Genomic DNA, 25414 nt, shown 5'->3' with positions numbered 1-25414 from the left:
ATAAAGATTGAATGGTGGTTGATATGAAACTCTCCTCATTCCGAATTACAATTGTACATTTTTATATCTTGCATGAAGAAGATCCTCGCGACTACCAGTCTTGATACGAATACCGCAAAATTATTATTGTGAGAAATTATACTTTTACTAATATTGCGAATAAAAATAATAAAAACTTATAAATAGATTAGAAATCAGATCATTTAAATAACATTCTCTTTCATTTCTCGTTCATTAATTCAATTTTGTGTTTATACGATAAAATAAAATGTGTTAAAATTACTAGCTCCTATATTACCGTATAATAATTCCGATATATGGCACACATTCCAATTGTTAAAACATTACATTACATTAAAACAAACTCATTAAATCATCATACAAATTGAGGCAGAATAAAATAACATTACATGTTTTTACATGTAGGAAATAATTATAATCGCTGTGACATTATCTTTACAAAAGTGTGTTTCTCATGTATATCTCTTAAAATCAGGCACACAAGATAATTTATGTGAGTTTCAACATGTATTTGTGCATTATGTACACCTTATGTATCCTATGGAAATAAAAGTGTAATATAATGCGATATATTAATATATTAGCAGAATAATGTACATATATGTTTATGCTCAAGCTAACTCAGTGGATCCTATTCACAGAGTAGATCCTATGTGTAATATAATAATATCACTATATATATATATATGAAGGATAGTAGAGAGAAAAAATGTATATATATAGATATATGCATACGTACAGGATACGTATTATACAGGATAGTATATTTTGTACAAGTGTTTGCTATGCAAGCATTTATATAAGTAAAGGCATATGTCAAATATATTAAAAAAGAAATAGAAATAAAATCCGCTAATAAAATAGGAAAAAAAGATGAAAAAGAAAAGGAAACAGATCTCAGGCTATATATCTGTGCATTAAGCGACCTCTCTCTATATATCGTTTGCATTTTTTTGGATAATAGGTTTCCGAATCATCCGGAACAAGTAAACTATGACCTCTGTGTAAATAGATAACGAATCATCCTCTATCATTCTCTGAGATGTATATTACGGAGTGAGCGAGGGTCGAATTACATAGGAACCTTAGCAGATGGAATTTCTCATATTCATCCGTGATCTAGCAATACAAGGTCTCTATGCTGCACAGAATTGTATCAAACAGCCGCGCTACTTATTACACCGAATTTTTTATAAAATATAAAAATTTGTCGTTGTACTTCTGTTCGCGTAATGTATATACGCTATATTATATAATAGAGCAGATTCGATCTAACAACGTAATCGCGGCACGCAATCTTCAAGTCTTATATTATTAGAGAGATGCGACCGTCCTTTGTCCTATCAGATCGACGCGAAACGTATTCTGCAAATTGCTACACGATCTATTGCTTATGCGTATACAACACAGGAAACATCGTAAATTATAAGAATAAAGCCTAAGCAAAAATAATTGTCGTAACTGTTGTAGAAGAAGGTACGAGAGTTGTATTGTATCGCATGGGCCCGCCAAAGCGAATTGTGATTTACGCCTTTCGATGTCGAATGTGCCTCTTAATATATGTGTGTGTGTGTGTGTGTGTGTGTGTGTGTGTGTGTGTGTGTGTGTGTGATGCAAAACACAAATTGGCTTTATAATCTATTCCCGTCGTCTCTGTAGCTTGAAAACGACAGGTATATCGCGTGATGCGACCCAGTTGATCCGGTCTTTCACGTGCACAAGACTTTACCTTCAATTTTTTTTCCGTTGCTTCCTAAGTTGCGACACATTGTCCCGAGATAGAATAGACAGAAGAAGAGAACGGTGCGTGTGCGCTGCTCCACAGCTTGAAGCGTTTGTTGCGCATGTATAATAGAATCGGCGACGAACGATCGGCGGGAATAATCGGAATGAGAAGTGAGATTCGTAAATGTCAGTAGACTTGCGCGACGCGTTGAACAACGTAGTCTGGTTCAGTTGCTGAGGTGGCTCGAGGGTGGCAGCGATCCCAACGGCCCTGTGTGCTGGTTGTAATTGATTTGCGGTTGCTCTCGATATTGCATGGGATTGCCGGCGGAAGGGCCGATTGAACCTATACCCTCTTGCTGTTGTTGCTGCTGCTGCTGCTGCTGTTGCTGCTGCTGCTGCTGCTGGCCGCTGTTTAATGCCAATCGTTGCATCTGGCGTATGACCGTGGCCGCGTGATACGCTTGCTGCAACCATGACATAAAGAGAAGACATTCCTATGATGATCAAAAAGACGCGGACGATTAATCATGCGCGCTGATGAATTGGCGATACCAACCTTCCACCTCGATTTGGCAAAATTCTTTTTAAGTTGTTCCGATACAGTACCATGGATGTTCTTATTGCTAGCAGCGTTGCCAGAAATCCTGAAAATATCAAAATCATGTAATTATGTAATTATATTATGTGTTACATTAAATCACAAATTCCTTATTTGTGCAATTTTAAATTGCTGAAATATATATTAAAATTTCTTCAAATACATTTGTCATTGTACATTTGCGAAATAATGATAGCTCGACCATTAGAGATATTTAAAAAATTCAAATACGATATATATATACAAGTATAAATTCTTTTAATAATTTTTATCAATAAAAATATAAAGATTCTCCCTTACCAAGGATGTGCAAGAGCTTGTCTGCAGCTATAACGCTCCTCGACATTGACGCACATCAGTTTTCGGATGAAATCCTTCGCGGAATCACTGATGTCGTCCCAGTATGGTGAATCGAATTCAAATTCACCTACAACAATCTAGTTAGCTTTTTGCTATAAAAAATATACAATTTATTTATAATTATATCACACCTTCGCATACCTTGATTTATCGATATTCGCAAAAAATAATATTTTAAACTAAACGAATGCGCATTCTTAACGTTCAAAAATGTGAAAATGCTGTCATGTGCTGTATAACTTTTCATCTCGTTAGTTTATTTAGATTGCGAAACGTGCACTCGGTACAGAATATCTAGGAAATATAATTTTGAAAAAAACATGCAGAATTAATTATAGTGCTGTATGTGTGTGTTATCGATAAAAATGAAGCAGTTAGTAGTCTCTGTTCTCTTAGAGAGAGTTTATTCTATTACCTTTCAGAATTTGCGCGAATAGATTGGCATCATTCTCGTCGTAGAACGGAGGGTAACCGCACAAAAGAATATACGAGATGACACCTATACTCCAAACATCCACGGCCTTGCCGTACGGTTTCTGCGCGAGAACCTCGGGTGCTGCGGATCATCGGAATAGCGTTTGATCATCGACGCTTGAAATTCGTCTCTCTTGTTTTTCTTTTCTGTTTACCGTTGCTAATAACTCACCGACGTATCCCGGTGTGCCGCATGCGGTTGCCATAATCCCGGAATCTTCCATTTTCGATAGGCCAAAGTCGCTGATCATGATCTTGCTATCTTCGTCCGGGCTATAATATAGAAGATTCTCGGGCTTGAGATCTCTGTGAACGACACCCTGTTCGTGCATGTAATCAACCGCCTCGAGCACCTGTCTTATTAAGCCGGACGCATCTTTCTCCGTGTATGAACCCTTCTCCACGATTCTGTCGAAGAGCTCTCCACCGGTGACCCTACAATATAATTTGCAAATTTGTTTTTCAAAATCTTTCAAAGGTTGAATCTAATCTCCGACACTATCGTGTTGCGAAGAATAATACAAATGCGCGTTACTTACAGCTCCATAACTAGATAGACTTTGTGTTTATCTTCGAACGTCTCCAACAATTGAACGATATTGGGATGAGTTAACCTGCGAACAACATTTTACGTTTTCTTCCTCTAATTTAAAGCATTGCACAAAATGAAAATTGATTTAATGATTTTCTTTTCATATGTGTTACTTAATTGTATTATTAATCCTCATTGTCCGATTGTATAAACAGACCTTGCTATACATTATTTACTCTTTACACACGCTTCTCTCTCGAAGAGATAAGAACAAGTTTACAAAGTTAATCAGAGAACAAACACTTATCTTACAAGAGCCGATGCTTGAAAACTAATGATAAGGATCGAGAGATCTTATTAATAATAAGAATCGCAATCGTTTAATTATTCCGGAAATGTCAAGCAAAAAACTAATATATTCTTTGACGAAAATGTTATCAAGCATCATACTCTCATTGAAGAAAGATGCTGATTTTTTCCAAGAAATACAAATATATAAAATTGTATACAAGTTGCTTTTTTCTTATAAAAAACGTGTGATATATATGTGTAATTTTCTAATCTATTTTAATGTAATCATTATATTTTAATCCAAAACTCTAACTGAAATCTAATCTTTTACTTATAATTAATCTTCTCTTAAGTTCGAAAAATAATAGAATCAACAATAAAATGACAAATAATAACATTAAACAGCGATGCAAAGTATTAGCTGAATGTTATAATCGTAACTACATAAGATATTAATAAAAAAACATGCTTCAATATTTAGCTAAAGTTATATTGTAGATTTGGCACACATATAGATTATTATAATATTAATTAGACAATCACATCTACGTAGAAAGAAATAACTATTTACAAAAATATTGTTTAATAGCGGCAAAGCAATATCTACGAAATATGTACAAGAATCCGAAAAAGATATAAAAAATCTATTAACTATTAATATACTACATAGACTATAAAATAGTATCTGTAGTATTTATAAAATAGTATCTATACTATTTATTAAATGTAAAATCTCTCTCTTTTCGGATCATTATTATTTCCATAATATTATTTCATAGCTTCATATCGTAGCAGTAACCTTCGCCCAACTTAACTTATTTTACATTATTTTCTCGTTAAGAATATACTTACTTCGTTATATCTCTTGTACATATTTCATGTTACACTACCTTGTGAAAAAATGTGTTCGTCAAACAACTAGCTCTCGATAAAAGCAGTGTCTTTTATAAGGTAATCGATCAAATTTTTGTTGCATTTCAAGCAACTAAGAAGGCTAAAACATCATCAAGTGATCGCATGAGTCAACACGTGGATATGTGCCAGTTTTTTTCTTTTCACGAATAGAATATATGAGCGTAAAGTATTCATGTGTTATTATGTAAGAAGCTTGTTCTTCCGTCACGGTATTTTATTTATCGTGATCTAGATATAGCGAGTTTACTGCTTGTGACTTTTCTACTCGATTTTAGTAATATTATATGTGTGTGCAAAAATTAAGCATCTTTATAAATTATAATATCACTTACGATAGATGTACAATCTAGTAGTAAGATAACAATAAAGGCGTAGCAATGTATAGCATTTTTTATAGCACTACTAGAATAACATTTACATAATCACGGCAAGTTCCCACGATTAATTTCTTACAATTCTGTGCATCAAAACTGGCGAGACAAATTTTAATATGTAATATCTGATCAAAGAAGATGAATATGATGCATTTTTAAGAGAAGCATATAATATTCAGCTCCGATCTTTCTTCTTTCTCCGATAAAATTAAAAAAATAGTACTTTCTCTATCATTGACTGATAATAAATAAAAAGACGTATTGAAATAAAAGAGTTAACACGAAGAAATTAACGATATTTTTAAGAATTGAATAATTTCTCGAAAATAAAAATTGATAAATATATATTTTATAGATATTAAACTCATACATTAAAAATCATAAAACATAAAGCATAGCTTAACATATAAAATAAAATATCTAAATAAATATATCACACTCTTCCTAATTTGTTTTGAGATTAATCCGGATGAAGATTATTATATAAATAATTTATATAATTATTATATAAATATTTTATATAAATAAAACGCGTGAATCGATCGATATTTATAAAATATATTATATGATTATCTGATATATATTATATGATTATCTGTTTGCTGTAACTATACTTTTGTTTGGTGTGTTATGTTATTTCTTTAAGAAGAAGCGTGTTTGATAAAGTAACACAATTTTAAATTCAAATTTCGGAGAGACAGCATACATTTCCATATTTTTATGTATGTCTTCTTCTAAATATTTTACGTTGTTTTGTAACTTTGCTATGAGACGGAATAAAAAATATAGAAACAAAAGATTTTTAAAATTAGAAAGATTTTTAATTAAAATAAATTTTAAATACGTTTTCTTGTGTATACGTGTGATATTAATGTTCCCTATGAATTATCGGAAATATTAATATCTCGATATCGTTGTCATATTATCGTTTCATTTTGAGTGATTTTAAATACATAGATACTAAATATATAGATACTACGAGCATAATTACACTGAGATTGTTATCGCGCAAATCGATGTCCACTGATTAAAATAGTATTATCTAACGGCTGTCGTCAAAAATTTATTATCATAAATTTATATCATGTGTTTTTCTGCTAAAAAAAAGCTGTCCATTTTTTTACGATGAATTACAAAAGCTTACGAAAAAATTGCATGTACAATAAAAAAACATATTTTTGCACATTCCATATTTTTCGGATAATTTTACAAAAAAAAAAAAGAGAAGAATTTGTTGTTACACAAAATATTTTCGGCATCCTAATAAAAACATTTCGATAGAGGGAAAGAGACTCTTTATAGTAATATTTTTCTTTTTCGTATAAAAGATGATCCGTCGAAGATGGGGTGTGCAAATATATGTATTATATATTGATTTTTTTAACTATACCCACTGTAGTTTCTCGCTTAGCGAAAGGTGTGGCAAGTACCAAGGATACCAAAACTGTGTTGAACGCTACGTAGTGACGAACGTGCACAGATCGTGCATCTTCGTGTATTTATAATTATATATATATATATATATATATATATATATATATATATATATGATTTGAATTGTAAAAATGTATGGCATATCGTCGAGAATGATACAGAAGAATAATACTGAGAGCGATACAGGTAGTTGGTGCCCGTGCTCTCTGGGACCCCACACTTACCATCTCTTTTCGCCACTACTATCCGACCTGAGCGATCCGCCACCACTCTGTGGTGTCGCACTTTCACTGAACCTACGAAGTATAATAAAAAATACCATACACAATTACGTAATTATATATATGTAAATATCGAGGGCAGAGCTGATATCGCGCTTACTCGCGCGCCCAGTTTATTCAATTTTTTCTGTTTGTTTTATTTTTTACCACATTGATAAACTCCCAGGGTTTTCCCAGCTTGGTTGTATAAGAACATGGATTTTTATAACAAATCGATATTGAGGTATTAATTACAAATAGAGGTGCAATAAAGATTAGAGTCTCGCTCGTCATGAAAGGTAAATCGTGGTAAGCGGATTATGAAAATAGATATATATTCGACACACAAAGAGTATCAATGTTATTGAAATTCCATATATGCACATGCAATGTCCTTTTTCTGTAAAAGAATTTCGAATACAAAACTCATTGTCAGTTTCACATTTACTTATATATATTTCATTGAACTTGAATTTAATTTACATTTATTTAAATAAAATATCAATTTTATCGTTATGATATATGAATTATGTATGTTTGCAGTTTCGTCGTGATGAAGAGTAACGTGTGCGTATGTGTGTTTTATCACCTTCTGCAATATTGATTGATAATTTCGTGATACAACAGAATTCTCAGAAATCTTTTTTTTATAATTTTTTCAAATTGATCTTGCGTGACTGAATTTAGTCTTGTTATGTAAATCAATAACATAGAATAGGATGATGGAAGAGAGAGATAATTCAATGATAAAAACATTGAAAAGTACCATCTCAACACAGATCTATTAGTCGTGTCAGAGAAGACATTGTCAAAAATACATGTATCCACATGATAAAAGATATTATGACTAATGACTTTCGAATATGCGTTATAAAATATGTTTAACAGAGCATCAATAGAGACAATATATAGCTTATATACGAGAGGCACATTATTTGCATACAACATTAAGGATAACAAGAGGACAGACGACAGCCATCAGAGCTTGCTGCAGATGCCACATCACAGCGCTTTTCTTGAAAAAAATTTTCCGAGATAGATTGCGTGTGTGAGCTGGATTATAACACCATATACAATGTATACGTGGTCATAATAATATCGTATAAGTGAGAAGCGCACAATAAAATTAATAACAGGTCATAGATTAATTTTAATTCATATTCCCAATCGAAAAACTTCTCTCCACGTTATTTTTATATAATAATACTTGCAACGCTACACCAAATGAATTTGCCTGATGTATGCTAGAGAGCTATGAGGGAGAGGATATGATACTCGAGTAATATAATTTTGAAGATGAAGCATTTGTTAGATAAAGGGAAGCATGCATATAACTATATCGAAATGGAATCCAACGGTAATAGAACTGGTATACTTAAATCAGCCAATTATATCAGTTTTTGGAATGCCTAAGTGTTATAAGGAGCAACTATAAACCAAACAAAGAGTTACATTACTAGTAAAAATTCATCTACTGTAGGTCCAGCTCTCGGAATCTCTGCTTCCTACCTTCGCAGAACTTTGATTTCGTTCTCTAACGAATCCTCCTTTCCCTTTAGCGCCTTCTTGTCGATTATCTTCACGGCAAACATTTGACCAGGCTTCTCTTTACTCTCCGCTAGTCTCACTTCGGAAAATGCACCCCTAAACAAAGAAAAATAAGAGATGTATTTAGACATGGAAAATAAGTTTATCTATAATTGAAGATACATCGTGTACGTGACGTTTCCTTAAGTGTGTCATTATTCGTGCAATTACGTAAACTAATGTTTTTTTTTAATTTATAGATCAATTAATGCAAATTATCACCAGTTACAATTGGTTATAGACCACACTTTGGGTACAATAATGTGCTGCAAGCAATTAACTTTTCAATTATCATATGGAATATGATAACAGATGCGTCTTGAAACATATATAGAATTTGTATTAAAAGACAGGCATCGTGTTATCCAAGAAACAGGAGGCCTTTTATTCTCCGTAAAATTTACGTTTTATTTTCCAGTGTCTCTTGACAAATATATGTCGAAAAAGTGTGAGAGAAGAAGTAGAACAAAATATAATTTTAATTTAAAATAACGCTTATATAACCTTGAGAAAAAAGCTCGCTTTTTTGAAAGAAAAAACTCGCTTATCTCTATCTAAATTCCTTTTCTTGAATTTTTACAAAAGACATATTATTATATAATCAAAGTCGGAGATTGTAAATGTATTCAACGATTCTTGATTCTCTTGTCATGTAAATATATTCAACGATTCTTGATTCTTCTATCTATTATTTAAGAGGTTCCAATTAAATGGAAACAGTTTTATTGAAAAGGAATTCGATTTTATAAACAAGCTGATTTAATTATATCTGTTTACGGAAGTTGTAGACATTTTATATTTAGTGCAGGATCGCATTAGATATGTTCTCTGTCACTTAAATATTCATTATATGCATATGTATTGCAATGCATCGACAATCTGTTACATAAACGACACAATAATTCATTGACAAATAACACTGACACAGCTATTTATAGTTATATATGTCAGGGATTGACGTTCAAAGCATTTTTTTCAGATAAATACGGATAATGCGCGCATATAAAATGATTAAGAAAAATATCGATGACGATTAAGCGCATTTTTTTCTGAATTTATCTAGTCAATAATCGTCAAGTTTAATTCGGATTCCGAAAAGTATCGACGAGAAGAAAGATATATAATCCGCATATTTAATTTTTAAGTTCCAAACACAAAAGATATAGATCGAATGTTGAAATTGTAAAAATAAAATCATGAAGATATGCAATGATTACGATGCAAAAGAGATACAAATTTTCATCTCTATTATACTTTTCAAATCTCATAAACTCACACAATGTGTGTATGTGTACAATAAAAAATAAAATGTTAATTATAATATTTATCACATGTCCCAGAAAGTCCACTCTAAATTTTAAATTAAAATAACTCATTCGTCGTATGTTACTTATTGACAATCTAAAAATGTTAAATAATTAACACAATACTTTACATTTATTTTTGTTATTGTGACTTTAAGTGTAATGTAAAAATAATATACAAATTAATTAAAATTACATGAAAAAATAATTACAATAACTCGTAAGAAATGTTGAGGAAATTAATATAAAATAGTAATTATTTTAACTTAAATTATTTGTAGAAACATTTCATTTTAATAAATTTGATTATTTTTATATGTTCAAGATTATTTGAAGATTCACTTTAACTTTTCTTAGAATGTTAAACTGACTTTGAGACATGTTGATTGTTTAAAATGATTATGAATTATTAAAAATACTCAAAATAATATTCCATTTCTAAGAGACATATGTATATAAAGTGTTAAGTTACGAAGTTGACATAAATATAACACACGAAAACGTTATAAAAATAATAACATATAGGTTGTATTAATTTTACATTGAAGGACTAATCAAAACATAGTAACACAAGAAAATTTTGACATATGGACGCACAATTTTTTACTGTATGTGTATGTGTATTTGTGTATGTGACATTGAAACAGAATTTCCGATTGAAAACACCAATCAAGTTGAGCAATCTCGCAAAGTGTTATTAGAAAGATGCATATACATTATATTTTAATACGATTTTAATGCATCCGGAGTGACGTCGGGAGACATCTTTTATGCGCAAAAAAAAGCGAAGCTTCGCGAAATATCTCGAAAAGCAATTCATCGAGCGAAAGAAAGTTACGTTGCAGTAATGTCGGCGAAACAAAAAAAAGAAAGCTCGGACACTTTCATTTGTGCAATCCACTTAGCATGCGGACACCTCGTCGTTTTACGCAAACGAAGGAAATTGGAAATTGTACGCTTCGAAGAAGGCCACGGAGAAAAAAAGATGTGCCTATACATCCAAAATATCCAAAAGTCATCCGAGATCCGTCTTTTCAATCATTGATTCTTCCGATTTAGTCGGGAATTTCGTCTCATCGAAAATATATCGAAGCCAATCGTTATATAATTTTGCAATGATTAAACACGAATGAAAATCATCTCTATCAAACGAAAAATTATATTAATTGTAAAACAAGATTCAATTACGTTCTTGCCTTTTCGAAGCTTCAATTTGCGAGAGACGTTTTACTTTAAATCTTTCTTTTTTTAACTGAAAAATATAGAGGAAGAAGAAAGAGGGAGAAACTTCGACTTACATTTTATTCAGAAAAAATCTACTCCGAACTAATCGAGGAAACTACGGTTAAAAGAACGCGCAATGGTTCGAGGCTATTCTGTATTCATACGAATTTCGTCGGATTTAGTGCGAATAGAAGATGATCCTGGAGGATCGTGCGAGATGAATACTAATATCGCGGTTCCTACAAATGAAAGGAATAACCAATATGAAAGAGATATATCGCGCGAGAAAAAGAACGAGAAAGAGAAAAAATATCACCTCATTTCTAGCGGGTGAATTTTAAATAATTTTAATCTAACCTTTGCGAAAATATTTGCAATTTTATCGTTTCGCAAACGACATCTCCATCTTTTTCCTCGCGCAATTCGCATCGATTTAAAAAAAAAAAATTCTTCAATTATATCATCCATCTCTAGCGTCGTATAAATTTTAATATTCCAACATTCTTCGGCCTTCTCGATCATCGTTACGCAACGTGTAATCATAGGCAATCTTTTATACGCGAATCGAAGAGATGTCACACATATGTGACGCGTGGCAGCGAAAGTGTTAAGAGCTAACGCTTAATCGATCTTGTGCACAGAATATACATGTAACGCGCGCACACATTGTTACGCTTATATTTGTTGTTTCATACAATATTACACATATGTAATATTATAATATTAAATTATTAATGTAACATCGTTGGATTATTACATGAGAGCCAATGCAGAGAATAATGTTAATTCGCGTAATATTATAAAATAAAAAGAGTCATGCGTAATTGATCCCGGGAAGAGCTTATCGTAAAGATGTACATTTCCATGTACATGAAATATGAGAAAATAGCATTTATCTTTCTCGAAAATGTAAATATTTAGCAATGAAAAGAGTATAACTCTCCATTATTTGCGCATCTGTATTTCCCTTAGGTAAACAGATTCCGTATAAATAATTACGTATTTTCCGGAGCACCGCGCATCGAGATCTTCATCTGTCATTAACTCTCTAATCTGCGGCGATAAATGTTTAAGCGGCGATTAAAATCCGGAAATTGGATATCCGTTAAAGCGTTGTATCAAATTAATCGGAAAAGAATCATGTTTTATCCAGCGGTGACATTTAATCCGTTAAATTCCTTCGGTAATCGCCGAGTATCGCGGCTCGATAATTAAACGGCTCCGGATGATTGAATTTTCGCAAACGTAAAAATATGCAGCTTGACGTTTGTCGCGCGAGAGAGAAACATGCGTGACAGCGTCGCACACAAAAGTGTTTCCTCAATTTCGCGCCGTGATAATCAGGTGGACGGAGGGATGATACACTTACGTGCCCAATAGATCCTTCAGGACGTACTTGTCCTCGACGGAGGGCGACCTGTCGTCCTTCCCGTCCTTCTTCATCTTCTTGTTCGAGTCCTTCTTGCCGAAGAGCGGCATCTTGTCCCCCGAAACTCGCGCGCGCGCGCGTCTATTATATACGACACAACGTATCTGTTACACGCAACGACGTATCTGTCACATAAACGGCAACGCACTCGCGAGGATCCCGTTCCACGGATCGGCGTGCGAATCGCACGAGTTGAAAAAAGTCCGGGGACTCCAAGATTCACCGATCCCCGAGAGGATCGAGATTCGCGTCGACCGATCGTCGTCCTCCGGCGCACTGGGAAGACACCCGACGCGTCAGACGCGCTGGCAGATCGTCATGTTCTCCCGACGACTCCGCAGGAGCGATCGTGAACCCGCGACCTTTCGGATCGCCCGCGATAGCCCGGCCCGCCGCGCTCTTCCCACCGGCCGTTGTCTATATCTCCGTCTCTCTCTCTCTCCTCGCGGGCCCGCGAATCGTGTCCTCCTGTCGTATCTCGTCTTTTTCTCTCTCTCTCTCTATTTCTCTCTCGCACTCCCTCGCGTCCCTCGTCCGTTGGCCGACTACTCAGCTACCGCTGTGCCGTAGCTTCTTTCGCTACCGTTCACCACCACCACCATCGCTACCACCACTACTCGCGCAGAGTCCACCAGTGCACGCGTCTTCGTATCGGGCTCAGGGTCGCGGCCTCGTCAGATAGCTCGCGTTCCTTGCCACCGGACGCTTCTTTATCGCGCTGCCGCCACGTCGTCGCTCCTCGTCGCTCCTGGCGATACGCGTTTGCGCCCGTTCCAGCCCCGGGTCATAATGCCAGCAGTGCACTCGTAGCACTGCGACGATCACGGTATAGACATCCGAGCGGACCGGATGAGCGAGAATGATAGCTCGATTATAGCGCGGTGGCAGATGGCACCAAGAGCCGCTGCGGCGTGCGTTCGATAATTCGTCAGAAATTTCTTGGGCCTGTTCTTTTTAGCTGCACTGCTGCACTAGTGCAATAAGTTGGAAAGAGACAAACATACTTTCTTTCGGGTGGCACCCGATTGACCACGTCGCCAATTGGCCAATTCAAAATAGGACTCTCTGATTGGTTAATCGTTGCTGGTTACCCTAGGCACAGGTCGATATAATTGGCTGTGGTCAAACGGGACGCTCCCCTTTCTTTCACTCTAACTAATTGCACTAGTGCAGCAGTGCAGCTAAAAAGAACAGACCCCTTGTCTCACGTTGGCGTCGCCAATCGAGAGTGTTTACGACAATTAATCGGATCTCTGATCGGACTGAGCAGTGGTACTCAGCGATAGATTTCCTAAATTTCCCTAGACTAATCCGGATCAATGATGTGTCTCTGAAGTAATCGAATTAGATTAACAGTCATCGAAAGAAATTGTGGTCGAGCTGATCGAAAAAATTGTGAAAAACGATAAGAAATTATAGAAGATACTTTATTATTCTTTTAATTAATATATCTTTATTTATCAAATATATATTAATAAACAAATGTATTTTACTGGAATAAGATGTTTTCTATAAAATAAGAATAAGTTGTTAATCTAATTCGATTACTTCAGAAACACATCATTGATCCGGATTAGTCTAGGGAAATTTAGAAAGTCTATCGCTGAGTATCACTGTTCAGTCTGATCAAAGATCCGATTAATTGTCGTAAACACCCCGAGTACTCTTGATCGGAGCGTGTTTTTTCGCGCATGCGCGGTGCGATAAAGCTAAAGGCGCAAATTCGTGGGACGCTCGACTCTCATTTTCAGCTGTTGCGTCTGTAATTTGACATGTCTCTGGATTCCTAGTTTGTTATTGTTTATATTGACAATATTGTGTTGATTGTAATTTTGTTCATTTAGTTCGTCAGCGAATTGCGGTCGAAAAAATGGTTTATAGTAAAGAACATAAGATGGTTTTGCAAAGTATTATGCACGAGGGTGCTTTGCATGAAAATCGTGGAAAGGAGTTAATTTCAAAATTATTTGGTACATAAATAATATCATAAATCGATCACAAATAATAAAATGCACACGATATTTTATATACAATTATATATGAAATATATTGTGCCAAAAATTAAATCGAATTTTATTAATTATCGACAATTTTAGGTCACGAAAATACGGCGAAAATAATAAACGAAATAAATTTGAAATTACAACCATTATACATGATCATAAAGTGTATGAATTGCGAAGTTACCGGTCAGCTGTATTGGGTTTGGGCAAGTACTGTGCAAGATAAAATTGCCAGGTAATAACTATTTAAATATTTTAAGATTTATATACATGTTTCATATTTAGATTTTGCTTAACTTGCGATTAATGTTTACAGCTTTCATCCTGAATTTTCGCAAGCTGAATTAACCCTGTTGCGTAATGTATATTCTGAAATTGTTACTTCAGGCAACGGTTACGTATCGAGTACATGGTGCCTTAATTTATGTTCGACGTTAAATATAAAATTAACCAAAGCTAGGGCCGAAGAATTCCTATATGAAATGGTTAATAAGAAATGGTTAACGTGCAAGGTACTAGATTTTTGCCTCTTGATAATTTGATGGGTTATTTTTAAGAATTTCTATTATAAAAAAAACTTTTTTCAGAATGGTAAATACTATATGGGAGTAAGAAGTATAGTTGAATTATTACAATATTTCAAAGACACGTATCAAGAGAATCTTCATTCTTGTACTTTATGCAAACAAGTACTTTTTTATGTAAGCTGACTGTAAATATATACATACTGACACAAAATACATACTACTTTAACAATAATTAATTTTATCATTCTACAGGGCGAGAAATGCGATCAATGTAATACTACAACGCATGTTCATTGTTTAAAGAATTATACAATGAATCGCGGAGATTTGGAATGTCCTAATTGTCACCATCCTATATCGCAACACAATCATTCTGGTAATATTTTATCTTTCTTTTTAATTTCATTTTGTGTCTTTAGCCAATAATCATATTTAATATATCAAGTTGCTTTTTTAACATAAACAGTTTACTCATTGTGATATTTTAAAATATATATTGATTTTATTTTTAAAAAGATTCATATTTTCTAGATAATAGTATCAATTCTGAAATGGATGTTGACGAGATGGATACTGAAATGAATGAAGTGACACAACCTAGTCAGAGAAGATCAAAAAGAAAAAGATACTAAAGATTAATGGTAATATGTAAGATATTTAATTAATTATAATAAATTTTACATTTGCATAAGCGTCAAAGAATGAAGACTAATTATTTTTTTATTATACAAAAATATGTACATTTAAGTAATAAATATTATAATACAAATTTTTATATCTACTTGTTGTGATTTTCTTCAAATTTTTCTCTCAAATATTTTAGACCAGCCATTATACTATCCTCGTTTATATTTCGTGACACTGTTTCTTTTTTGTTTGTGAGAGTGGATTTGTCACTGGAAGATGAAATCTCACCAGGAAGAGGAATATTCATGTTATTTGGCAATTTATGCTGTTCAGGTGTCCCAAGATAACCATACTTATTTGCTGAATAATTATTAGATAGATGAGACAATGGATATGAAACAGTTTGTCTCTGAGAAGGCAATAAATTAGATAAACTTGTAACAGGGTTCAACACCGATTCTGTTGTATATTTAGGCAACTCGTATCCAACGTTACTCTTATTTATTGTACTATTATATTCTACTAAATTGCTTTTATCATTTTGACTATCAACATTTTTTGCAATGGAGATTATTTCATTGCTAGACTCATTACTATCTTCATAACTTTGCAAACTGATATTAGATTTTGCAATGGGTTCTTGAGATTCACAATTTTCTGTTTTATCAAGCTGTTTATCATGAATTAATTGCTCATCAATATTTTTAGAATTGTAAAATCCAGCACTTGTAAAATTATCATAAACGGGTCCAAATTCACCAATTCTTTGTTCTCTACATTTATGTACCCATTCTTCTTGTGACATTACATGCCAATGATTCTTTTTACCCAATAGTTCTCCAAAGGCTTTTATTTTATCTTCATCATTATTCTTTTCTTCCTGGTGCGTGGTTTCAGTTCCCACGATGTTTGCAGATTTATGATCAGTTTCCACATTAGGATTTCCATTATCATTTTCAATAGATTTATTATTATCTTTGTTAGCTTCATTATCGGTAGAATTAATTAACTTGTTTTCTAATACCAATTCCTCTTCTGTAGGTTCCGCTGGCAAGCCTGCTCTGATCCGCTGTCTAATTCTTGCCGCCTTTAATCTATTTTGTTCCATTCTCTCTTTCAATTCCTTAATCTCTTTCATTTCTTTCTGTCTTCTCTCTGTTTCCTTCCTTAAATTTGCTAGATTCTCTTGTTGCTTCACTCTCTGCTCCTCATCTTGAGAAAATGCATAGTAACCAACACCATGCGTTCGCGCTTCGTCAAACAATATATCTTGATAATGTATATCAACTTTATCTGCAAGCTTTTGTGTTTGTTCTTCCCATTTCCTCCTCATAATTTCTATCTCAGGTTCTTTTTCTTGGATAGGATATTGTTCCTTGTTTTCTTCTTGTTCGCCTTCATTGGCATTTTTCTTCATTATTTCTTGTTTTATTAAGTCATCTTTCTTTTGCATATGCGGCAAATCTTCCCGCAGACATTTTCTGGTCCTTCCAAAACAATCTTGATACTCGACCCAACCTTCTTCCGGCTCTATTGGATGTTGTTCATTAATCTCTTCATCAACAAATTCTTCAGGTTCATCCAATTTGTTCTTAAAATCAACAAGAAATTTGTCATTATTATTTTTGGATTTCTGTAATCTCTCATACAATCTTGTTTTAGCTTCCAACATCAGTTTTGATTTTTTATGGGCAATAATGTCCTCTGTATCTATCAGTTCTTTAGGATTTTTTTCCACATCCTCCGCAACAATTTTCTTATTCCTTTTTTTATTCAGCTGTGGTTGCACATTGGTGGACTCTGCTTTTAATTTTGCCTCATTTACTTCGGCTTGTTTCCTCAACAGCTCTGCTTTCAAACCAACCAAGGATGAAAAATTGACATTGATTTTCTTGGTCATATTCATTATTGGATTGTCAACCTTAATTAAGGTCAATAAATACTCTTTGTAAAAGTAATAACGAGTTTTCTTAATAAAGATTTACGTGAAAATATCGACGATTAGTATAATCTGTGTTCTTCCTAAAAAATAAAATATACTCTAAATTAATGTTCGGGAAATTATTATTATTTATCAATCTATACACAATAATATACTTACATGTACCTATTGATTCAATAGAAACTTAAAATATATGTTTTATACAAATAATATGAACTGCGAATACATTTGATAACATTCAATAATAGGAATTAAAATACTACTTTAACAAAACTGTTGCAACTCTTTAGAAATTATGTACTATTTTGAGGTTATATTATGTTTAGGAAATTTTGACCATAGAATATATGTGTATAACAGATAAGTTAACGCATAGAATGTAAATAGTATAGTCAATTACGTGTAATACACATTGACCAATCAGGATCGAAAGAATAAAAATTCCTTTGTCCTGATTGGTCAATCAAATATTACACCCCTCGTTAAGTAAATTTTTGAACACAACCCTGATATTGAACATGTAATAAAAAAAAACACTAAAAATTCTTGGAAAAAAAAACATAAAGAAATTATAATTCGCAAGTAATCATAGTATAATAACTCATTGAAAAGAAACAAAATTCAAATTTAAATTTCATAAATATGATTAGATAATTTTTGCATACATTATTTTACACGTGATATTCCGCGTGAAATAAACATAGGATAGCAATAGCCATCTTGCTCTGGCGCGCGTCTAAACTTTCGAAAGCCACGTGACACGTTTGAAAGTAGCAAAGTCACCAAGTCACCAAGTCAACTTGAAATTCTCAATTGACGAGAGAATCCCACTTTGTTGTTTTCGCGATCATCAGATCCGATTCTTAGAATCGAAAAATAAACGTCACGATTGTGATTATCGCGATTATTCATGATAACCGTGATTCTCCACGAACGTAAGTTCCCGTGAAAACTGTGATTTAGAACACCGGCGAAGAGAGAAAACTAACATCTTCCGAGAGAAATAAACACAACAAACATTGTACGAGAGGGGGAAAGAAGAAGGTTCTCGTGACCGCGGCAAATCCGGCGACAGTTATTGGTGGTTATCAATCGAAACGTCGCTTCTCACGGACTGGAATCTTCCGGATCGTCGCAAGATTGTCCTCGAGGGTGCAGTTGCGTCGTCTATTATAACGTTTCGGAAGAATTTCCCGAGGAGAGTCAGCGAGGATTATTATTACGCGCGATTTTCTCGGTGAGTAGGGAAAAAATCTAGCGCTCTTCGTGACCGTTCGGTCCCCTTCGCTGCTCTCAAGCTGTTGCTCGGCATTGCGCGGAGTAGCGTGCACGCGGTCGCGATCTATAGCATAGCGGCCAGAGCGAGTAGGCCAAGTAAACCGGCAAGATACAGGTAAAATCGAAATGGCTCCGCGCAAGCAAGCGAAGCAGGCTGCGGCAGAGAGCGTCCAGGTTGCCGCTGCCGATGGCAACGTGACGCCGCCGAAGAAGAGGAAGGCCGCCGCGAAATCGACCACGCCGAAGCAAGCCAAGACAGCGGCACCTCGGCAAGTGAGGCAGGTGAAGGCGCAGGAGGCGGCCACCGCGTTCTCGCCGAAAAATTTGCGTAGCAGGCAAAAGGACGTTGCTCCGAAAAACGATGCGGAGAACAAGTCCAAGAAGATGTTTGTCAACAAACAGAAGGAAGAGAAAAAAACGGTAGAGGACGACGATAATACGGGTGAGCAGGTCGAAAAAAAGACGCGCGGTGGCGGCAAATCCGCGGTGACGAAAAAGGCGGGAACGAAGACGGTCACGGCGAAGCCGAAGGCGAAGGCGCCGGTCGTCAAGAAGAAGAAAGACCAAGTCGAGAACGGCGCCGGGAATGTCGGAAACGGCATCGTCACCGATGAGAATCCACCGAAGAGGGCGACTCGTCGTGGGAAAGCACCGGATGAAGAGAACGTTGCACCGGCAGCAACGAAGGTACGGGTCATCAAGAGACCGAGAAAGCGCAAGACTGCCGAGACAGAGGCGATCGCGGAGGCTGAAGACGATGAAGAACCGCCAGAGAAGAACGACGCGGAGATGATTGTGGACAACAAGAAATCTCGCGAAAAGGCGAAGAAGACAGGTATGAAAACTGGCAAACTTTGAGATTTTTTTCGATTTCTGCTTTCATTAGTCACAGATAAAAATTTTTTATTACAAAAATAAAAAAAACAAAAGAAAATTTTTACTTGAAAAGTACTTCAATTTCAAACTTATTTATCATATAATTTTTTGTTACTTTCAGCCAAGGCAGCAGTCAAGGAAAAAAAGGATTCTACAAAAATTTCCAAAGGAAAACGTAATATTGAAAAAGAAATAAAAGACGTAGGAAAAGAAGAAGGTATTTCGATGAATTTAGAATTGGAATCTGTAGATGAAAATGATACTTCTGTAGATGAAAGTAATAATGTTTCACATAATGAAAATAACAAGGCTGAAATTAAAATCGAAAAAGATAATGAAGAGAATATAAACGATACAACTGCTTTTGAAAGATCAGCAACTTTTATGCTCTTTGAGTAAATAGAGGACTGTTAAAAGAAAAAGATAAAATTAAGGATTTGAAAGGAAATACTAACATATTTTATACCTGATTAAGAATATATATGTATACAAAAAAAAAATGATTTCGTGAGATAATCTAATGTTTTAATATATTGTAAAATACTTGTAGCTTTTAAAAATCAAGCTTATTTAGAGTTTCTTTAAGTTCTAAACATTACTGTAACTATTCATTATAAATATCTGATTACAAATTTCTTTTAATAATGTTTTAACTGGCGAATATTTGTTCTTTTGGTGAGAAAAATGGATGTGTATAGGAAGAAAGGTTATATCATTACTTTTACACATTTAAATATAAAAATGATTAGATCTTAAAATTTCTAATACAATGATGCAATGTATTATACAATAATACATTGCATTATTGTTGTATTAGAAATTTTAAGATCTAATCATTTTTATATTTAAATGTGTAAAAGTAATGATATAACCTTTCTTCCCATACACATCCATTTTTGTACATTTGTATCGAATCATGGTTGTATTAAAAATTAAAATGTAATCATTCATATACTGCAAGTATCTCGTGATAAATATATTGAAATATTATATTATCTCGCATAAACAGCACAATTCTCTTTATGTATATTATTCGTAAAATGTAAAATATATTGATAAGATTTGTAATAGTTGATTCACACACAAAGATGTTATCTGAAAACATTTATAGACAAAACATATATTTTTTTATAAATATTTCATCGAAAATATTTAATATTGAATTATTAACTCTAGCTCTATATATATCGGATAACATCATGTGTAAAATAATATTTATAAAAAAAGTTTTTCAAAATAACATTTCTATTCATTCTAATTACAAATCCTTATCGACATATTGTATATTTAAGTAATTGATATATGGTGCCATAAAAAGATTTGATAGAGTTTGTGCTTCTTATTAAATTCTCTTAAATTTATGATTCTTATCCGAGCAACACATTTATGTGCGCTGAAAAATTTTAAGAATTATTTGTATAACAAATATTAATATAAATAATTTTATTTATATAATAATAATATAATTAATATATTATATTTAATATTAATATATATATATTATCCATCTATATATTTAATATTAACATATATATACATACATATATATATATATATATAAAATTAATATTATTATTATAGTAAATACCACATTGAGTAAAAACTTAAATATTTTGGGTGAATTGTGAGTGATATAGAAATGAACAAAATCTTGTAATTTTGCTCGTATAAGAATTAAGCACATTACATATTTTTCTAAAAGGATCACGAGTAATACTTAAACACTGTTTGCATACTCTAGTCCTATAGTTTTATATATTAACAATATTTATAAAAAACAATACAGTTAATTTAAACGTTTTATAGCAAAAGATATTTGGAAGATAATTTGTTTCTTTTTTATTATTATTAGACATTACTAAAGTGCCATTGTTGATTAATTAGAATATTTGTACTTTTTAGAAAAAACTTTCTCTGTACATATTTCGCGTAAATTTCACTGATCGTCTACGTTTTTTGTGATTAAGTATTACAAACTTTCTGCGTTTCAATAATACTGTACACGTATAATATATATTTTTTACGATCATTAATACGTGCAAAGTACATGTTAATTTAACGTTATATCCTTACAACTTGTATCCTCAAGTATCATTTTCCTCAATTTCCTTAAATAAAATGAACTTTTGTTTAATAAAATAAATTTTGTTTCTATATATATATAATATTCTTTCTAATATAATTTATAGTTGTCAATTTTTATTTTATAAATGATAACAAGGTACGTGTTTTAACAAAATTTTTTCTCATTTCTGATTTTCTCATTTTTATCTTTCCCGCCTTTAAAGACCAATCACGTGATTTGCAGATACTTAACGACGAGTTCACAAACTCGTTACAATTTGCGACATTTATTCCGAGACTGAAGAACGCTTTGACGACACGCATCGCACCTTGAAAATCGATCTTGTGCAAAACAGCTCGAAGCTTCGAAGGAGTACGAAACGAGTGAGTAATATTTGCAAACGCAAATTTCGGAAAAACGAGAGAATGGCGGCGATCAGTTTAGTGAATCCAAAAGCCGAATTCGCCCACTCGGCCCAAGCACTGGGGATAAACATTTCCGCCGCGAAGGGACTTCAGGATGTGATGAAGACCAATTTGGGGCCCAAGGGAACCATGAAGATGTATGTATCCGTAGGTTCACGTGCCACAATTTCGTCTACGTCGTCTACGTCAATTAATTTTCTTGGCATTTATAATTATTTGACGTTGAATTCTCCGGGAAACGAAATATCTCGTCCATTCTTTGTTTATCGATCGTCGCGGTTCCGAGGAATCTGGTCGCGATTCCCCGACGATTCCCCGACATTATTCTCCTTATTAGGACATGTCTTACAAATTGCCGGTCAAGCCTTTGACGTTTCGTGCATATTATTTCTTATTAATGCGCTTTTTTTCCTTTAGTATATTAATAGTTTATTTTAATACTTATGATCTCGATATATGATAGCAGTAAAAACAATATTAATAAATCCCTTGATAAAATTTTAATGAAATTTTTAATGAAATTTTAATGAATTATAAAGATATTTTCTTTATATAATAGCACGCGAACGCTAGTTTGGTACTAATCAAATTTTCAGGTTGGTTTCTGGAGCTGGAGATATAAAGATTACCAAGGATGGTAATGTACTCCTACATGAGATGCAAATTCAGCATCCTACAGCATCCTTAATAGCGAGAGCTTCTACAGCTCAGGACGATATGACTGGTGACGGTACAACTAGCACTGTGCTAATTATTGGTGAACTTTTGAAGCAAGCTGATCTGTATATAGCAGAGGGATTACATCCGAGAGTGGTTACCGATGGTTTTGACTTGGCTCGTGCTAAGGCATTAGAAATATTGGATGCATTGAAAATTCCAATTGAGCCTATCAAGACAAGCCTGTTGGACATTGCAAGAACCTCGCTTAGGACAAAGGTTCACTATACCGTAGCTGACAAATTAGCTGAGATTTGCGTGGATGCTGTATTGGCTATTAAGCAAGAGAATAAAGAAATAGATTTGCATATGATTGAATTAATGGAAATGCAACATAGAACAGCAATTGATACTACTCTAATCCGTGGTATAGTCACTGATCATGGAGCTAGGCATCCGGATATGCCAAAGAGGGTAGAAAATGCATACATCTTGACTTGTAATGTAAGCTTAGAATATGAAAAAAGTGAGGTGAGTATGTAATGAAAAGAATATACAAATTAATTTGACAAGTATAACAATAAAGGTATAACTGTGGATTTTAATTTTTAATAGGTGAATAGTGGATTCTTTTATAAGTCAGCTGAAGAGCGCGAAAAGTTGGTGGCTGCTGAACGCGTGTTTATCGATAATCGTGTGAAGAAGATAATCGAGTTGAAAAAGAAATTGTGCGATGGAACAGATAAATCATTCGTCGTGATAAATCAAAAAGGAATAGATCCGCAATCCTTAGATATGCTTGCAAAGGAGAACATTGTTGCTTTGCGAAGAGCCAAGCGCAGAAATATGGAGCGTTTAGCACTCGCGTGCGGTGGCGTAGCCATGAATTCTGTGGATGATCTAAAAGAAGAACATTTAGGATGGGCTGGCCTTGTATACGAACATGTGCTGGTAAATTTCTATGCTTGACGCAATACATATTAAATTATTGTAATATTATAACCAACAGAAATATAACTTATAATCTTTAATCATTTTTTTAGGGAGAAAACAAGTACACTTTCATAGAAGAATGCAAAAAACCAAATTCTGTAACAATTTTATTAAAGGTAAAATTAATTATATTTTATTATTTGTGCTAATGTATATATAAAAATACTTATAATATATTGATATTCCAGGGACCTAATAAATTTACAGTGGAACAATTGAAAGATGCTGTGCGTGATGGACTTAGGGCAATAAAGAATGCCATCGACGATGCTGCAATCGTGCCTGGAGGCGGAGCCTTTGAAGTTGCAGCTAGCCAAGCTCTCCAACGATATAAAGAACAAGTAAAAGGAAAGCAACGTCTGGGAGTACAAGCTTATGCGGAAGCTTTACTTGTCATTCCGAAAATTCTTGGTAAGTCATAGTACTTTTTAATCTCTAATTTTATGAATACTTAATATTGTTATTATTAACATCTATTTCTTCCCTTTTATTTTCAGCTGTTAATAGTGGATTTGATTCGCAAGATACAATTGTTAAATTATTAGAAGAGAGTACTGCTCTAGAAGAAGCTGTAGGATTGGATCTGTCCACAGGAGAAGCTATAAAACCCGCGGATGCTGGAATTTATGATAATTATAATGTAAAGAAACAAATTATCAATTCCTGGTAAGATATTAAAATAGTGAAATTTATTAGTGATTTGTATACAACGTTAATAACTTATGGATAAATTTTTTATTTTCAGTACAATAATCGCCAGTAATCTTCTTTTGGTTGATGAAATAATGAGAGCAGGATTATCTTCACTAAAGGGTTAATAACTCTTATGAAATTAAGAACCCATTAATAATTTCTTTCACAAAACCAATCAAATTACTAGATTATTATTCATGTTGCATTATGTCTGTTAACTAAATTTATTGCTTAAAATTTCTTGCTTCTGATGTGAATATTTAATAACATGATAAAATAAATTTTCACACTGAATTTAATAAAGTGCTTTTGTACAAAATATTCCATTATTTACTTATAACTAAAATTTATAGCATTGCGAGATTTTAGATAAGAAATATAAAAAAAACACATGTATGTTATTAATATAGAAACAATGTGAATACACGTCATATTTTTAAGAGAAAAAAAAGAAAAAAATATTACTTATACTCTAACAAAGAAAGTTGGGACATTAAATATAAAAGCGGAAAAAGATGTAAATCTGTCAAGAGATCAATGTATGATGTGGTTGTCCTATCTTTTGTGTTACAAAATAACTTCATAAAGATGTACTAATTCAAGTATATGTAATGATTTATAAAAATCAAAAATATTTATTTGAGATATGGTACATATATTTACAGTTTCTTAAAATATTTCAAGTTTACAATACGTAGGATGTGTGTCAGTCTTGTCTTATTACAGAAAATTCTGTTTTCCATCATATCAAAATGATTTGTAGCTTGAAAAAAAAAATTTGGTCACTGGAGATTATA

The 25414-nt window shown here is 33.4% G+C and overlaps 5 protein-coding genes across 7 annotated transcripts; 3 read left to right on the top strand and 2 right to left on the bottom strand.

Moving 5' to 3' along the window:
- Positions 1-1913: 1913 nt before the first annotated feature.
- Positions 1914-13325, bottom strand: LOC105251255 (calcium/calmodulin-dependent protein kinase type 1). Its single transcript, XM_011257902.3, is given in 10 exon segments — positions 1914-2158; positions 2160-2213; positions 2306-2393; positions 2648-2774; positions 3123-3263; positions 3354-3616; positions 3721-3795; positions 6952-7023; positions 8497-8631; positions 12472-13325. Coding segments are annotated over 10 exon segments (1131 nt in total). The 5' UTR covers positions 12582-13325; the 3' UTR covers positions 1914-2092.
- Positions 13215-15764, top strand: LOC105251254 (non-structural maintenance of chromosomes element 1 homolog). Of its 3 annotated transcripts, none has more exons than XM_025407095.1 (7): positions 13215-13357; positions 14376-14501; positions 14628-14769; positions 14851-15046; positions 15122-15235; positions 15314-15437; positions 15593-15764. In XM_025407095.1, exons 2-7 carry the CDS (start codon positions 14402-14404, stop codon positions 15691-15693), a joined length of 777 nt encoding a protein of 258 aa, XP_025262880.1. In that variant the 5' UTR covers positions 13215-13357; positions 14376-14401; the 3' UTR covers positions 15694-15764. The 3 variants fall into 3 exon arrangements, with proteins under 3 accessions (XP_025262880.1, XP_025262879.1, XP_011256203.1); XM_025407094.1 differs by lacking the exon at positions 13215-13357 and adding an exon at positions 14188-14289; XM_011257901.3 differs by lacking the exon at positions 13215-13357 and adding an exon at positions 14262-14293.
- A 75-nt stretch (positions 15765-15839) lies between these two features.
- Positions 15840-17944, bottom strand: LOC105251253 (coiled-coil domain-containing protein 174). The gene is made up of 2 exons (XM_011257899.3): positions 17790-17944; positions 15840-17710 (listed from the first exon to the last, which is right to left on the bottom strand). The coding sequence occupies exon 2, from the start codon at positions 17592-17594 to the stop codon at positions 15840-15842; it is 1755 nt and encodes a 584-aa protein (XP_011256201.1). The 5' UTR covers positions 17595-17710; positions 17790-17944.
- Positions 17945-18386: 442 nt separating this feature from the next.
- Positions 18387-20238, top strand: LOC105251252 (recombination repair protein 1). The gene is made up of 2 exons (XM_011257898.3): positions 18387-19743; positions 19906-20238. Exons 1-2 carry the CDS (start codon positions 19035-19037, stop codon positions 20181-20183), a joined length of 987 nt encoding a protein of 328 aa, XP_011256200.1. The 5' UTR covers positions 18387-19034; the 3' UTR covers positions 20184-20238.
- A 1911-nt stretch (positions 20239-22149) lies between these two features.
- On the top strand, positions 22150-24898 carry LOC105251251 (T-complex protein 1 subunit zeta). The gene is made up of 7 exons (XM_011257897.3): positions 22150-22411; positions 22871-23462; positions 23547-23882; positions 23975-24040; positions 24113-24335; positions 24422-24590; positions 24670-24898. Exons 1-7 carry the CDS (start codon positions 22275-22277, stop codon positions 24740-24742), a joined length of 1596 nt encoding a protein of 531 aa, XP_011256199.1. The 5' UTR covers positions 22150-22274; the 3' UTR covers positions 24743-24898.
- Positions 24899-25414: the final 516 nt, after the last annotated feature.

The sequence above is a fragment of the Camponotus floridanus genome, unplaced genomic scaffold (genome assembly GCF_003227725.1).
Source record: "Camponotus floridanus strain SB8 unplaced genomic scaffold, Cflo_v7.5 scaffold16, whole genome shotgun sequence".
In the NCBI taxonomy this organism is placed as follows: Eukaryota; Metazoa; Arthropoda; class Insecta; order Hymenoptera; family Formicidae; genus Camponotus; species Camponotus floridanus.
This window is presented reverse-complemented; position numbering and strand designations above follow the sequence as displayed.

Excerpts from the sequence above, each read along its gene's own strand:
- LOC105251254 (XM_025407094.1), top strand. The coding sequence starts at position 14,223 with ATGCGCGGTGCGATAAAGCTAAAGGCGCAAATTCGTGGGACGCTCGAC. Across the intron at positions 15,236-15,313 it reads GCAAACAAGTACTTTTTTAT|GGCGAGAAATGCGATCAATG; the intron begins GTAAGCTGACTG and ends ATCATTCTACAG. Across the intron at positions 15,438-15,592 it reads ATCGCAACACAATCATTCTG|ATAATAGTATCAATTCTGAA; the intron begins GTAATATTTTAT and ends CATATTTTCTAG.
- LOC105251253 (XM_011257899.3), bottom strand. The coding sequence starts at position 17,594 with ATGAATATGACCAAGAAAATCAATGTCAATTTTTCATCCTTGGTTGGT.
- LOC105251252 (XM_011257898.3), top strand. The coding sequence starts at position 19,035 with ATGGCTCCGCGCAAGCAAGCGAAGCAGGCTGCGGCAGAGAGCGTCCAG. Across the intron at positions 19,744-19,905 it reads CGAAAAGGCGAAGAAGACAG|CCAAGGCAGCAGTCAAGGAA; the intron begins GTATGAAAACTG and ends TGTTACTTTCAG.
- LOC105251251 (XM_011257897.3), top strand. The coding sequence starts at position 22,275 with ATGGCGGCGATCAGTTTAGTGAATCCAAAAGCCGAATTCGCCCACTCG. Across the intron at positions 23,463-23,546 it reads TAGAATATGAAAAAAGTGAG|GTGAATAGTGGATTCTTTTA; the intron begins GTGAGTATGTAA and ends AATTTTTAATAG. Across the intron at positions 24,336-24,421 it reads TGTCATTCCGAAAATTCTTG|CTGTTAATAGTGGATTTGAT; the intron begins GTAAGTCATAGT and ends TTTTATTTTCAG.